General features: G+C 27.9%; 2 protein-coding genes across 4 annotated transcripts; one reads left to right on the forward strand and one right to left on the reverse strand.

Moving 5' to 3' along the window:
• Positions 1 to 291: 291 nt before the first annotated feature.
• LOC145192663 (uncharacterized) lies at positions 292 to 5,469 on the reverse strand. The gene is made up of 10 exons (XM_090076910.1): positions 5,432 to 5,469; positions 3,889 to 4,201; positions 3,027 to 3,190; positions 2,782 to 2,918; positions 2,385 to 2,612; positions 2,008 to 2,181; positions 1,354 to 1,428; positions 1,205 to 1,238; positions 819 to 869; positions 292 to 737 (listed from the first exon to the last, which is right to left on the reverse strand). Exons 2-10 carry the CDS (start codon positions 4,053 to 4,055, stop codon positions 481 to 483), a joined length of 1,287 nt encoding a protein of 428 aa, XP_089933036.1. The 5' UTR covers positions 4,056 to 4,201; positions 5,432 to 5,469; the 3' UTR covers positions 292 to 480.
• Positions 5,470 to 6,755: 1,286 nt separating this feature from the next.
• On the forward strand, positions 6,756 to 10,062 carry LOC145192717 (melanopsin-B-like). 3 transcript variants are annotated; one of them, XR_016449260.1, is made up of 4 exons: positions 6,756 to 6,829; positions 6,977 to 7,077; positions 9,155 to 9,266; positions 9,474 to 10,062. XR_016449260.1 is itself a non-coding variant. In XM_090076793.1 (2 exons), the coding sequence occupies exons 1-2, from the start codon at positions 7,487 to 7,489 to the stop codon at positions 8,124 to 8,126; spliced, it is 540 nt and encodes a 179-aa protein (XP_089932919.1). In that variant the 5' UTR covers positions 7,104 to 7,486; the 3' UTR covers positions 8,127 to 8,274. The 3 variants fall into 3 exon arrangements, 1 of the variants encoding a protein (XP_089932919.1); XR_016449259.1 differs by lacking the exons at positions 6,756 to 6,829; positions 6,977 to 7,077 and having other exon boundaries at positions 7,104 to 9,266; XM_090076793.1 differs by lacking the exons at positions 6,756 to 6,829; positions 6,977 to 7,077; positions 9,155 to 9,266; positions 9,474 to 10,062 and adding exons at positions 7,104 to 7,945; positions 8,046 to 8,274.
• The last annotated feature ends 4,493 nt before the right edge of the window (positions 10,063 to 14,555 follow it).

Raw genomic sequence — 14,555 nt, forward strand, 5'->3', positions numbered from 1 at the left:
ACTTTATTTAACATATGCAATGACAATTACAATAATGTGCATATTGACTAATTTTAAAAAGAGAAAGTGTTCATAAATATTATGCAAAAATATATATAACTACATATATACATATTATATAAATAACTTTTTTTAAAAACTAAAATTCTAATTTAGGAATCAAGTAAATTCTTAACCTATGCAAACTGAAGTGTTTAGACTTAAAAATATTTAAAAACCAATTTAAGTTTAAAAATAGACAAATCAAAAAATATATAAACATTTAAAAAATTTATATAAATTATTTTTAATTTAAAATAGCTCATTAAAAATAAAATAAAAAAAAGTTTTTTAAGTTAAATGTCTTTTTGAGAGAAACAAACAAAAAAAAAAAACGAGTGAAAGAGTAACGAAAAGCAGTATCAAACTGTGCACATAAGAATCACAAATCTACAATGCTTAATTATTGTCATGATAAATTTTATCTGTTCCTCAAGTATTTTATTCAGGTTTTGTGGGTTCCTTTATTATTTCGGACAAGAGTTTTAGTGTGCGGTCTTGCATTTCAATGTCTTCATTTTCTGCCTGTTTTACATTAACTTCGATTGGATTTAAGTTTGCAGAATCTGAATCATGTTCTCCTTTATATCTGTTGCTAAGTTTGTTTGCTTGTTCCAAATTATGTCCGTTGTTTAGATTATTTTCTATTTTTGACACCTGAAACTTTTCATTTTCTTTTAGATTGAATTCGCTTGTCACTAAAAAAAATATATTTTTTTCAATAAAAAGAAATTATTAACAGATTCATCTTTTAAAATTTAATTTGTTAAAAAATTTACCATTTTGATGGGTGGAAACAGCAGGAACCAAACTCTTAATAATGGTGTCCTCTAAAAAAAATGATCAAGACTTTTCTTTTTTTTTTTAAATTACATACAAATTGTAAAATTGGTAAACTTTATAAATAAATAATGGCATAAATACTTTAGGAAAAATAATAACACAAAAATAGATAAAAGATTAATTTTGAAAAGTAAAATTTTCATTTAAAAACTTGTTAAAAAAAAAAACAAAAAATAGGAATCTCTGAAAAAAACAAAAAAAAACAAAAACAAAAACAAAAAAATATCACAAACGTGAAAATTAGTAAACTTTATGTAAAAAAAAAAAAAATAGCATAAATATTTTAGAAAAAATATTTATTAACACAAAAATATATAATTACCTTTCTTAATAAAACCTCTGTTGGGAAATAAAACCTTAAAAACAAAAAACAATAAAGGTAAGGGAGCAGAGAAGTTGGGGGGGGGGGGTAAACTCTGCTTTTATAAAAACATTGCCAAATATTTTGTTTTTAATTCAAAAGTAAAATACTTCTTGGTTGATGATGCTTCCAGCTGAAACATTTTTCACTATATCTATACAAGTCTTATTGAGAAAGTCCAGTTCCTAAAATGAATTTTTGTAAAAAAAATTATATTTACTTATGACTATTAATACAAATATAAATATAATTATAATAATTGTTATAATGTAACAACTAATATGTTTCATCCCACATAAAAACGTTATTTTGTAACAAAATAAAAACCATATCAATAAACTTTCAGGGTTTATATACTAAATTTAAGTTAAAAAGATCAACTTTCAACTGCTGAACTTAAATATATGTTTAAAAATTGTTTATATTTAGCTATGTCTCATTTAGCAGTTTACAGAAATGGTTTGTATAATGGTTAACTCATAACCTTCTAAAACTTTAGATAAAAGTTAAAATTTTTACATTAATATTCATAATTTTTGTGTTAAAAAAATTATAAGATACAAACTCAAATTAAATTTTATATTTTTTACTAGTGGATTTCTTTAACTGTCAAACAGGATTGTTAAAAGTTTTTAATTTTTATAGGTTAATTCAAGTACATATTGTGAAAAAACCAATCTTTTTGGTTGCTGCTTCAAAAATAAAATACATGCAAAAATAAAATTTAAAAATAGAATGTATTCTATTAACATACTATAACATACCTTCAAAAAGAAATTAGTGTTATTCTGGATAAGTTCTCTCTGACTTTGTCTAAATACTTCTAAAGTTCTACTTAGTTCTTCGTGCTTCACTAATTTATCTTCATCATTCACAAATGCTTTAGGAGTTGTTGCTAACAAAATACTTGGCATACTTTTGAACATATTTAAAGTAGCCTTAATGAAAGAACCAAATAATAAACTTATATATATATATATATATATATATATATATATATATATATATATATATATATATATATATATATATATATATATATATATATATATATATATATATTCACACTTAACTATAAGATACTTAACGATACATAACTACACATAATTAAAATAAACAACTTTTACATTTAATTACTTACACTGATATTAAGAATTTCCATTTTAAACATATCCACCACATGCTTAAACTCTCCTAGACTACTCTCAAACACTTTACTTGTGGCAGCTAGTTGTTCAATTTCAGATCCAGTGTCAGCCATTCCAGTTTTCAATGTATCAATGTCTCTTATGATTGAGGCCACTTGATTTAACAATGGTAAAGAGATGCTTGTTTGCATTTGAATAGTTGAACTATTAAGTGCATCAATCTATTAAATGTAATAAATTATAATTTAATTTATGTATTTATGTAATATAAGCATAAAGAGTACTTAATATTTAGTAAAACAGCCTAATTAATTTTATCACTAATACTTATATACAGCATTTAAAAAAAATAAACTAAAAAATACATAAATGAAAAATAAAGTAAAATACCTTAAGAGAAAAAGCATTGATTTTATCAGCAAAATTGTTAAAAGCATACTTATATTGATCAAGAATAAGCAACTTATCAGCAAAGTCTTTATGCAGTTGTTTATTTTTCACATTAAATTCCATTTGGATAGCATCAGCTAAGAATTACACATTTATCAAAAATTTGAATACATAAATTTGATAAATGACCAATATTAACTCTTGAAAAATTAAAAACTTTTTAAGATGTATACATACTCACATACCATTTTTTAGTCTTATTTGAAGTACATGAATTTCTTCCTTCATGGAAGAGATACCAGATAATAAAAACATTAGACATAAGCTTGTTGAAACAACAAACAGGGCTAGAAGAAGCGGTGTTACCCAATAGCAAAAGACCTTAAAGCATTTCTTTGTATTTGTTGAACTAAAGTAAAAAATACATAGATAAATAATGAATCATTTAATTCAAACACACACTATTTTCCACTATTGCACAAGTTTCAAGTAATATCAAAAGTAAAGCACTTCAAATATAAACAATTTCCTTGATCATTTCACTATTTTATTTTAAAATTTCATTGTTTTGTTGCATTGTGAACTTTTGTCTTAATTGAAAAAATATTGTAATCATTTTTAACTTTGATAAACAGAAAGTAAGATACTGAAACTTTATACCAGAATGCAAGTTATGTGCATATTATGTTTGTTATACATTTATCACTTTATCATTACATTATTATCACAATATCATTAGATTCTTATAAAACAAAGGTGGATTGGTTAAGTTTTACAAGAAAAATTAAGTTAAAACATAAACCAGAATTCTGTTGATCAAAACTAAAATTGTTATTGAAGTTCTTCATTTTAGAAAAAAATCTTTCGTAGCCCGTAATAATAAAGAAAGGATTCAAAAGTAAATAAGAGCCTTTGTAGTTTAGGTATTTTTTCTATGATATTAAGAAAATACAAGTACTATTTTCTTATCTGCACATTTTACATATGCAAGTATTTTAGTAACTCATCTATTTTATATTACTTATACCTGTTTTAGTAGAGACTACATATAATATATGCACTATAGAACCAATTTTCGAAACCTAACCAGGAAATCAGTAAACTTACCAATAGTGCCGTTCTCTCAATTTTCTCTTTGTAAATGAGGAAAGAGGTCTGATAATTTTTCTTTTTGGAAGCTCAAAAAGTTGCATGGCATCTGAATCCTCTTGAGAATCTGACTCTTTGAAATCGATACCAGATTCTTTTTCATTCTGGTCTAGTATCACACTCATCTTGAACAGTGTTCCCAGAGTTTAAATAAATTTCTTATATTGATATGACCCGGCGCAATGATCATTTCGATTTTTTCCCAACTATTACGTCATTTTATTATCTAACCTCTTGTGATACGAGACGGACAAAAGTTTAGAAACCTTTTCTAAATTAAAGTAAAAGCCTTAGCAGCTGAATATATACAATAGTTGAAATAACATTCATCGTTATCTTACATTACATTAAGTTACATTTGTCTTATAACAAAGGGAAGGCGCCTTTCTTGAGTCAACATTCGCTGTTTTTGTAAAGCATTTAATCAAATTTTAACCGCGATTTTATGATCTAACTAGATTGTTATTTTTTGAAGTTTTTTAGGGTTTTCGATTTTTTTATATCTAAACTCCTAGTTAGAAAATTAGCTTTCTTTAAAGTAAAAATTTTTTTTAAAGTTTTAAATATTTTGTTCAAAAGAATTACATAATGGATGATGAGATTCAATTTATTCAGTAAAAGCGTTAAGTTCAAAAAAGGTGGTGGATGATGGTAGACAGTTGATGCAGGTGGTGGTGTGGTGGATGATATTAGACATTTGATGCAGGTGGTGATGTGGTGGATGATATTAGACATTTGATGCACGTGGTGATGTGGTGGATAAATAAAGGTGGTGGATAATATTATGCAATTATAAAAAATCATTTTTGGTAGTCTTTTGTCAATAGTCAGAAGAGAAAAACTTCAAACCAAACATTTTTTCTTTTTTTAAATAGATGTTTGTCAGAAAGTGGTCCTCTGCTTAAATGATAATTCTGCTTTCTTCAGTTGCACAGTCGATATATAAGATTTCATTCGAATACTTATCATCGAAATGAAAATGCACCAACATTATCATTTTGATAACTAGCATTCGAATGAAATCTTGCATCATATAAAACAACGCAATTAATATTTCTCTAATGATACTCTACTATGCTGTATTAATATAAGCAAGGATTTTTAGTTTTAAATTATTTAAATATTTTACATATATTAAAACATAACATAGAATGTATCAATGTAGACCTTCTGTTTCTCAGATGTTCAAAAGCATAAAACTTTTTTACTGATAATTTCTTTTTAAGATACAATTTAATCTCAGCCATTTTGTTCTACTCTCAGTTTATAATTTATTTCTTAATTAGAGTCAAGGTTTTAAACAAATTACGATAACAATTATTAGTTAAAAAAGATTTATATTTTATTTATCTTATATTACATTTATCTTATATTTAGCTGAATACATTTTTTTTATTTGGGAAAATGGAGATCTTCAAATTCAATTATCAATCTATTAAAAAACCAAAGTATTTTAAAAGCAAATTTAGTTTATCATTTATTGATGGTTTGAATTACTTACCACTAAAAGCTTCTTGCTCTTACCCCCATCGAAAGACCTTTTTCTAAAATTTCAACGTGGACTTATTTGAAAATACTCTATGGTATAAATAATTAAAACATTAATATGCGTTTAACAATAAATATCTTTTAATTTTCTAGTTCTTCCCACGTAGTAGATAACTGAATATTACAAAAAGGAAAAAAAGTTTGGATGACATTCTCTTAAATGCAAAAGGTTTCTGCTAAGATTATTATCGAGTGTAAAGAATTTGTAGCTTCAAAAAAATTAGTTTTTAGTGGACGTTTTGAGCAAATTTAACATTTTTTTGACAAATTAATTTTTTTAATGACAACACGATTGGGGAAAGTTTTCGGAAGATGTGTAAACAATCCACATCTCATTCCAGCTGTCAGAAGCTGTCTCCATAAAAATGACACATTTTTAGTTTATCTCATCGAATAATTAATTCATCAAGGAATTGACGTGGAGTAAATACTAAATCTCTTTCCTAAAAAAATAAAACGCTTAAAAATGTGTAAATTACAATAAATATAAATTATGCGAAAATTAAAAAAAATTTTACACATTAACTTTTTATCATCTCAAAAAAGTAAAAAAAATAAACAAAATGGTGAAAATTTGTCCTCTTCGTCAACAATAAAATGTTACAAGATGACAAAGAGCCAGTTTAACAATAGTACTTCAAGCTCAACTTTATTTAAAAAATGATTAAGTATTCTAAAAAGTAAATTAAGGTGACATTTTTTTTTAACAGTTATTTCCCTAAATCTTAAAATGTATTTTGATATTTAACCGAGTGCCGAAACTAATCGTTAGTATTTCTAGCTCACTTCAATAACAAGTTTTTGCTGGAATTTTTTAACCCTTAGATTAACAATACTTAAAAGCATCCGAGCATTACTTAAAAGCATCCGAGCAAACAATAAAAACAAATTTGATTTTAGTGGATCATTTTTTTAATGTACTTTAATCATGTGACCCAAAAAATTAATACTATTATTTTGTTACGAGGCACAACAAATATTAGCCAATAGTTGGCCTCATTCAACTATGGTATCATAACAAATCATTAAATGAATGCTTTTTTATAAATGTTTAATGATTTTTCAAATTCGCTCCTAAATTTTTTTGCAATACTAAATATACTTATAAGGTACTAAACATATAATTAAGGTTAATTAATAGTTATGTGGGTGGAAAAGGAAAATACGCTTGAAAAGTATTATATTGAATAACATATGATCATTCAATATTTACAACCATTTAATTATATATTTTAATTATAAACAAATGTGTGTGTTTTTTTTTTCGTGTGCCACTTGTTAAAATATTTGGAAAAACTATTTTTAAAAGAGGGGAGTGAGAACATTCCAAGTTAAAACAAAAAGCGGCACCGTAAGTCATGCGTATCTGATTATTTATGCAAAATACTCTCCGAAACCTCTACGTCACTGCTGCTGTTTTTTTAAAAGAAAAAAAAATAGTTTGTTGAAAAAATAGATGTTTGTTGAAAAAAAGGTTTTATTTCTTTTTTTTTAAAAGCTATACTATAGCAAATAAAGAATCTTTCGCATCTAAGAAATCTTTTGACATTAAAGCAAGTATATGTTTAAAGATCGGATTGAACCAAAGGTGCTCCTCAGGTAAGATTTGTCATAACGTCATCAAATTCTATGCAACTCAAATAAAAATAGTAGTTGCACCCACGCTATATTTGAAACTTATTTCTTCTTTTAACTCAACTTTTAACATCAGTCATAACGATCTTAAAAAAACAAAAATGAATAAAACATCACTTTCGATAATAGCCCGCTAACTTCTTAAAATGTGGAGATAGGGATTTCCGAAAAGGAACTTTTCAAAGTAATCTGCCTTCAATATGTCTTTATTATTATTTTCCCTTTTTTTATTCACGAGGCAGCTTTAAAATGAATCTTTTGTTACGGATGAGAAAAACCGATATCCAAAAAATTCTTCAAAAAAACTTTCTCTTGAACATCTTCTTCACAAAGATTTAATCTTCTTTGAAAAAAAATACGCACTTCGAAGAAAATGGATCCTGTAAAAGTTCTGTTAACAATGATCGCTTCATCATCTATTATTGCAAATATTATTGCCTTGTATTGTCTTAACAAAAGAAAACGCAAGAACAACTACATTGTTTTGTGTATGAATTTATCTTTTAGCGATTTAATTCAAAGCTTGTTTGGTTATTTGCCTGCCCTTTTCCTAAACAAGGACTCGAAAAAGGTTTCATTGTTGTGCAAGCTGTCAGCATTTTTTACTGCTTTTCCAGCTTTTACATCAATATCTCTTCTCACTGTAATAGCGCTTTCAAGAATGGCTTTACTTAACTCACCATTTCTAAGCAACCAGGTTGGCTATAAAAAACTATTCAGCAAGTTAGGACTTTTATCATGGATATATTCAATAGCATGGGCTGCTTTGCCTCTATTGGGATTTTCATCGTACACATTGGAAGCCACTTATACTCGCTGTTCGATTAATTGGGTACCAGTAAAGCTTTCTGACAAAATATTTTTGGTACTTTTAGTGGGGTTTTGTTTTTTTATTCCAGTTATCATCATTATTATCTCGTGTTTGTTCACAGGGAGCGTCATGCATTCCAAATTTAAGTACTTTTCGAAAACTTACGGCAGAGAAAACTTGGAAACAAAGCGATATAAAATAAAGGAAAATAAAGCAGTCACGTCATTTGTAATTATGGTTTTGTCGTTTACAGTGTGTTGGACACCATATGCAACTGTAGGCATCTTGTCAGCTTTTACACCCTTAAACATGCCGATTTGGCTTCTACACGCGGCGGCATTATTTGCCAAGGTATCCACGATCATAAATCCAGTGATATACTGTTGGAAAGATAACTTACACTGCATTCTAGTCGCAATCTTTAGATCAATGATTTTTTCGTCTTTGTACAGAGATTGATTTACAAAAAATATCAAAGTTTTAGTTTTCTGAGTACTGGATGCAACTATATTTTACGAAAGACATTTCATATATCGATTTCAAATAAAAATTTTGCAGTTCTGCTAACTTCATTAAAAGCAATTGTTTGTAAAAATCGGGATTTCGTTGTTAACACTTTTAATAAAAAGAGTTTTTTTTAAAGAACACTTTTAGAACGCGTTTTGATGAAATGTTTCCGAAAAAATCGAATGTTTATAAAAATGTTTCCGAAAAAATCGAATGTTTATAAAAATGTTTTTCTTTTTTTTTTTTTTTTGCTAACAAAAGAAACGGATAATATTAGAAATATGTAACGCATCGTGTTTGATGATTGAAGGTTGTGGTGAACCTTTGACTTAAAGTCTTTGTATAGGCACTATGATAGAGATTTTTTTTTTTACGCAACTACGATCTAAAGCTGAAATAAAGTTAGCATGTTATTTTGCTTCAAGATAAAATTCTAATTAATGATGGTAATAATCCAGGAATATTGGGCCCATCCACTTTGATTAAAATACAAAATCCAGTTTTTTTTAAGAGACTAAAGAGGAATGTTTGCTTCTTAATTTGTCTTTGAATTCTGTTATAATCTCACTGATGATGTCATTTATTATGGTCAACATAACAATCTGGTGATTGAACATTTTTACATTAACTTCATAGTGTTTGAATTTAGTTAAGAGATCGTTAAAAAAGCAGCATAGAATTACTGTTTTAAGTATGTAACCATGATTTTTACATTTGCTTAAGATATATTTGGAGTAATTGGTTGAGGAAATAAATACTCTGAGTCGATCTACGATCGAAGACAAGAAAAGTCTTAAAAAGCAGCATCATATCCGCAATCGTACTCATATTCGAAGTTAGTATTACATAAAAATTGTTTTGTTTAATTTTTATCGCTTAAAAAATGTCCGATCTTTTAAAAGTAACCCACTAAATTTCAAACTTTAAAATGCAGTTAAATGTAAAAATCGAGTTATTCATATAAGCTGTTTGTTATTTATTTATTTCATATTTCATTTTTTATATTGTGAAACTATACAGCAACAACGTGTTTTTTTTACAGTTTTTAGGTACTGGTAATAAGTTAGCAAAGGAGAGAGTGCGTACAAATTTTAGTTTTCATGTTGAAGCTTAGTCGAGGTTAAATTTGCATAGCATTAAAGATTTTTGACAAACTACTGAGCGTCTGGCTAAAAAATATCTTTTACATCATCAAAATCAGACTGGAATCAATCATTCTCAGGCTGGAGTCGTTCTTACAAAAATATTTTGTCTGCGTAATATTGAAATAGCAGAGCTCTTAAAGGTAAAATGAACTGATTGTCATCACAAGAGAGCGGTTGCATATGGCGTAGTGAACAAAGAGCTAAACATGATGAATAATAAAACGTAATAATGTTATGAGCCATACTTACTTATAATGTTTTATTACCTGTGTTTAAAAAAATTATACTCAACTTAAACGTTAATTTTAATTATTGGACGCTTTACTCGTATAATATTAATATTTATGGTAATGATGAATAAATAGAACACAGAAAATATATTTTTTCGATTTAACAGTGATCATCTGTGTTGTGAAAATCTGCATGTATGTGGCGCAAAACTTTACTCTATAAATATAGCTTTTAAAAAATTCTTTCGTTTTAAAAGTGATCTTCAAATTTATTGATAATTTTTATGTTAATATATGTCTAGAGTGTCACTCTAACTACCTCATGACTACCTCTCAACATTGTCAAACTGTTAACAATTTAGACAAATTCATGGGATGGACAATTTCAAAAGCAAAGTAGCTGTTGTGAAATTGTCCATCCCATGAATTCGTCCAAATTGTCCGTCAAACCAAAAATAAGTGAAATAGTTTTCTTAATGTCAAGTTTAAACAATAACTTCATTTAAAGTGAGGCTAATTTGTAAAATTAAGTAAAAAATCAATCCGAAGAGAATCTTGATTGAGAAAAAAAAACCTATTGTTAGTTCTTATTAATCTCATGAGTTATTTTTATGTAGAACTTTTTAAAATTAAAAACACCTTAATCAGTGACCTCACAAAAAAACGGCTCCAACAAACTGGATATAATACAGAGCCCGTCGTAGAAGAAAACAAGTTACAATTTGCAGAACACGTCATGATAGTGAATTTTGATTGTTAGAATTAAATCCAAATTAAGGACCTAAAAGTTACAAAAAATACAATGTGCAACGTTCACATTAGGGTTGTCCTTCGTTTTATTAAATTTTTAGAATTTGAAAATGTTGTACCTCCCAACCCCTAATACTGTTCTAATCAACCAAACAAAAACTGTGTAAAATTTCAGTACAATTGGACACCTGCTAGGTAGCCCTCAAACTCCCTTAAGTGGGAGCATGATATGAATAATAATTAATTTCTTTCAAAAAGGACATCCTCTTGCCTATATTAACCATGTTCTTACTTACTACACCAAAAAGCTGTAAGATAAAATTATTTTCATGTAGAACAATAACATCCATAGAATCAAAACATAATGTGAATTTATGAACATTGAAAATTACAGTTTCATAAGACAAGATTTAGTAGCAGTTGGGTACTTTTTACGATTTGCGACAACAATCTGTAAAACAAATTATTTCTAAGTTTTGTCTTTGGTGGGACATTGTCATCAAATAAGGCGAGTGCAAAAGTCCCACGACTGGAAAAGAAGTTTCACCCATCAGTGCTTCACTGGAAAAGAAGTTTCACCAATCAACTCCATAAAACTAATTCAAAAATTTAATGGCGACAAGAGACGATAGTTCACGACTGAACAATTTTTCTAGGCTTCTACAGGAACCATTCACTTGACCTATGTTGCTTGCTGCAAATTGCCTGATATTTGTCCGTTAAACGCCACTTCTTCAATGTTTGGTAAGCATCTATATTTTGCTCTTCATCTGAAGATTTTCAATTTAAGGGACTCCCAACAATTGCTCATTGCTTTGAAAAGTCACAACTATTTCCAGTCTATCTACCTTTTTAACACCAGTGAGTGCTGGGAGCAGTTTTTTATCCCTGTGTAACATTAACTCTTGACAACCATTTTTTCTAAATTTCTAAGTATCTTTCTTTTCTAAATTTTTTTAAGTTTTAGCGTTCGGTTTTTCGGTTTCAAACAAATAATGTTAAATGAAGTACAAATTTCTATATCATTCGTTTAAGATAAACTTTTTAAAGCTTACTAACATAGAACTCTTTATGCTTTTAAAGCCAGCCAGGTTTTTGGTTTAGCATGTTTACATTCACAGATAAAATTATTAGTTGAAACCTGTTTTAATTAAATTAAATCAGTTTTAATCGAATAGCAATTCTGCACTATGTATTAAAGAGTTGCAACAAAATAACATAAGTTTTGTGCAATTTTTTCCAGTAGCTTTTTATGCCAAACTAATTTAAATTAGATTTATTTTAAATAACATGCAGAAATTTTTATTTTATTTGTTAAAAATTGAAGAACCAAATGCTTATACTTAAATTTTTTTTCTATGGCGTTGAAAAGAAGTGCGATTTATTACCAGGTATTTTTTATCTCGTCCAAAAGCTTCTGTAGCAGCTAATAATATGCAAAACCCATTTCTATCAGTGATTTTGCACCCGTCGAAAACTTCCGCGAGATAGGGAGTGAAAAATGACAAAGTTACTCGAGTTTTTTGGAACATTTGCCGTGGTTGTTGATATTTGCTGAACGATGATCAGTTGAACTTTTACTGTCGCCACCACTATGATTGTCTTCACAGCTCGATGCTGAGTCATCAGTTTTTAATGTAAATAGTTCATGAGTACCAAAATGTTGTTTCATAAGTCCTTTTTTTCCTGGTAGTTTCTATTGCAGTACGCTTCAACAAGCAGAGAACCTGGTCGTCCTTTTTGACGCTGAAGGATTAAGAAATACTTATCCTCTTCGTTTTTTATGTGTTCCAAATGTGTTTTTCATGTGTTTTAAATGAGCTATGTCAAACAGATCATCCAAATAGTTTAAAAAGATATATCTTTTTCTTTCTTTTTACCTGCACCTTCAAACAGTTTAAATAACTCCTTTTAGCCGGAATTTGTACTTTTTGCCTAAATGTGAAAACATCTTTGATCACTATTATTGCACTTTCCATTATCTTAACTTGGTTCCAATAATTTGATTTAAATATAGCCAACAAGACAAAAATGAAAATTTTTTTTAACTACTGTGACGAACTACCAGACGAATTTAATGACATTTCACAGTCTAAAAAGAAGACATTATAAAAGTCACTTTACACGAGCAATACAAACAGTTTAAAACAAAAAAATGAAAAATCATTGATGAATACAACAACATACTTAGTTACAAAGTAATTATATTTAGCATATAGCCGTTACTATTAAACTTTTCAACTGAAAAATGACTCTTAGAGCGAAAATTTCGAAACTTAATGGACAATTAAGGTCGATATATACTGTTGTCTAGTTGAGCTAAAATTTTACATAGATCATTATTTTACATAGATCGTTAATTGATAAAAATTCTAAACAATTCTGCAACATTTAAGATCACTTCATTTGTTTTTACCAAATTGAGGCCCGTTTTTAAAAGGCCAGGCGCATTTGCAAGGCTCATTTGCAATCTAGCACTGGCAGCGGTTAGGTCGAGGTACATTCAGTTGGTCTGTATGGTCGCGGTGCGTAAGTCACTCTAACGTCCACAAAACAAGTAGAAACGATTACAGTTGGCCGAAAAATACAGTAATTTGACTTTAATCAAGTAACTGTATTTTTAGGCATTGATAAGATAAAGAGATTTATTGATCCTAATTTCAGATTTTAGGCAATAAATCAGAGATCTACCCAAGGCGTTCTGTAAAAAGATAAACTCTTACTAATTAACTCCAATTGTTAATTAATTGTTTGGAAATTGTTAAAAAATATTAGTAATGGTTTGGGAGCATTTATATACATTAGAGTCATTCGCTATACAGAGCTAAATTATCCTTGAACAAAAGCAACACCAGATCACGCTGGTTCCCAAGGTAGTTCTTGCTGAAAATTAGCTCTAAGCCGTGAAATTACTCTTCAAGAAAAAAATCAAGGCTGTTTTGGGAAATTAATAAATGACGTTGCATCAAACTACAAATCTTGTGAACAGAATGTCGAAAGCTATAAAAACAAGAAATGTTTTTTGTTTTTTTTTTTTTATTAGGAAAAAATAATTTAATTGTTTTGTATTTCAAAATACTTAAATATAGAAAATAATATTAGTATTTTTCTTCTTTCGACAAATTATATTGTTTACAGAAATAAAGAATAAAATAAATTTCTTGAGTTAGTTGTAAATAATTGATTCAAAGACTGAATTGTTTCTCTATTTAATCTCAAAATATTTTATGTACAAAGACTTTTTCAGTGTGTATATAGTTTACACATATCAAACTAAATTATTTACTGGGCCTATTGTAGGTATAAATCGCATATACCTACAAGATGTATCTTGATGAAAAGCATAAAGAAATTTTGAGTGGGTGCTCGATCTATTACCTTGAAGATCCAATAAACAACACTTGGTGCAAACAAATTTTTCCAAAAAGAAAATAAAAGATTTTACTTGTAATGGTTGTAGTTTGAAAAAAGAATTCGGTCATCAAAATTTCCCTGCCAAAGCAGTAAATTTTTTAAGAAAGTTTTTTTTTTTTTTTAGCCCAAAGATATTTAATCTGATACCATCGCACCGAGATTAATCTGATACCATCTGATACCATAATCGATTTTAATCTGATACCATCGTAGCGGGATTTTTTTAAGAAATAACCCTTGTATTGACCTGTCCCATATTTCATCCCCTTAATAGCGGTTTTAAGGCGTGAAATTGGTCACACTCAAGTTCACTCTTTAGTTTTACTTTTGTTACTAATAATTTATTAGTGATCAATGATATATATTTACAAGATACCTAACTCGTGCTGGCGTTGTGAAGCAAATTTTTTTTTCAACAATGTTATTTTGCCAGCAAGAAATCGCTGAGTTTTTTTTAAAAACAGGAAGATATTGCTATTATGAATTGCACATATTTTTAGAAATTTATAACTTGAGAGAGGTTCGGTTTGTTATATCTTTCCAGTAATAATAATTCTTTACAATATTTAGAATATCAAGTAATAA

The sequence above is a fragment of the Hydra viridissima genome, unplaced genomic scaffold, assembly GCF_058129835.1.
Source record: "Hydra viridissima isolate aposymbiotic clone 2 unplaced genomic scaffold, HvirCarnegie_v1 scaffold_1, whole genome shotgun sequence".
NCBI lineage: Eukaryota > Metazoa > Cnidaria > Hydrozoa > Anthoathecata > Hydridae > Hydra > Hydra viridissima.

Bases quoted from the DNA above. Each gene is read 5' to 3' on its own strand.
- LOC145192717 (XM_090076793.1), top strand. From the start codon at position 7,487: ATGGATCCTGTAAAAGTTCTGTTAACAATGATCGCTTCATCATCTATT. The intron at 7,946-8,045 runs GTACCAGTAAAG...GTTTGTTCACAG, and splicing joins CTCGCTGTTCGATTAATTGG to GGAGCGTCATGCATTCCAAA.
- LOC145192663 (XM_090076910.1), bottom strand. From the start codon at position 4,055: ATGAGTGTGATACTAGACCAGAATGAAAAAGAATCTGGTATCGATTTC. The intron at 2,182-2,384 runs GTAAGTAATTAA...TCTTTCATTAAG, and splicing joins TGGAAATTCTTAATATCAGT to GCTACTTTAAATATGTTCAA. The intron at 870-1,204 runs GTAATTATATAT...CATTTTTTTTAG, and splicing joins CAGAGGTTTTATTAAGAAAG to AGGACACCATTATTAAGAGT.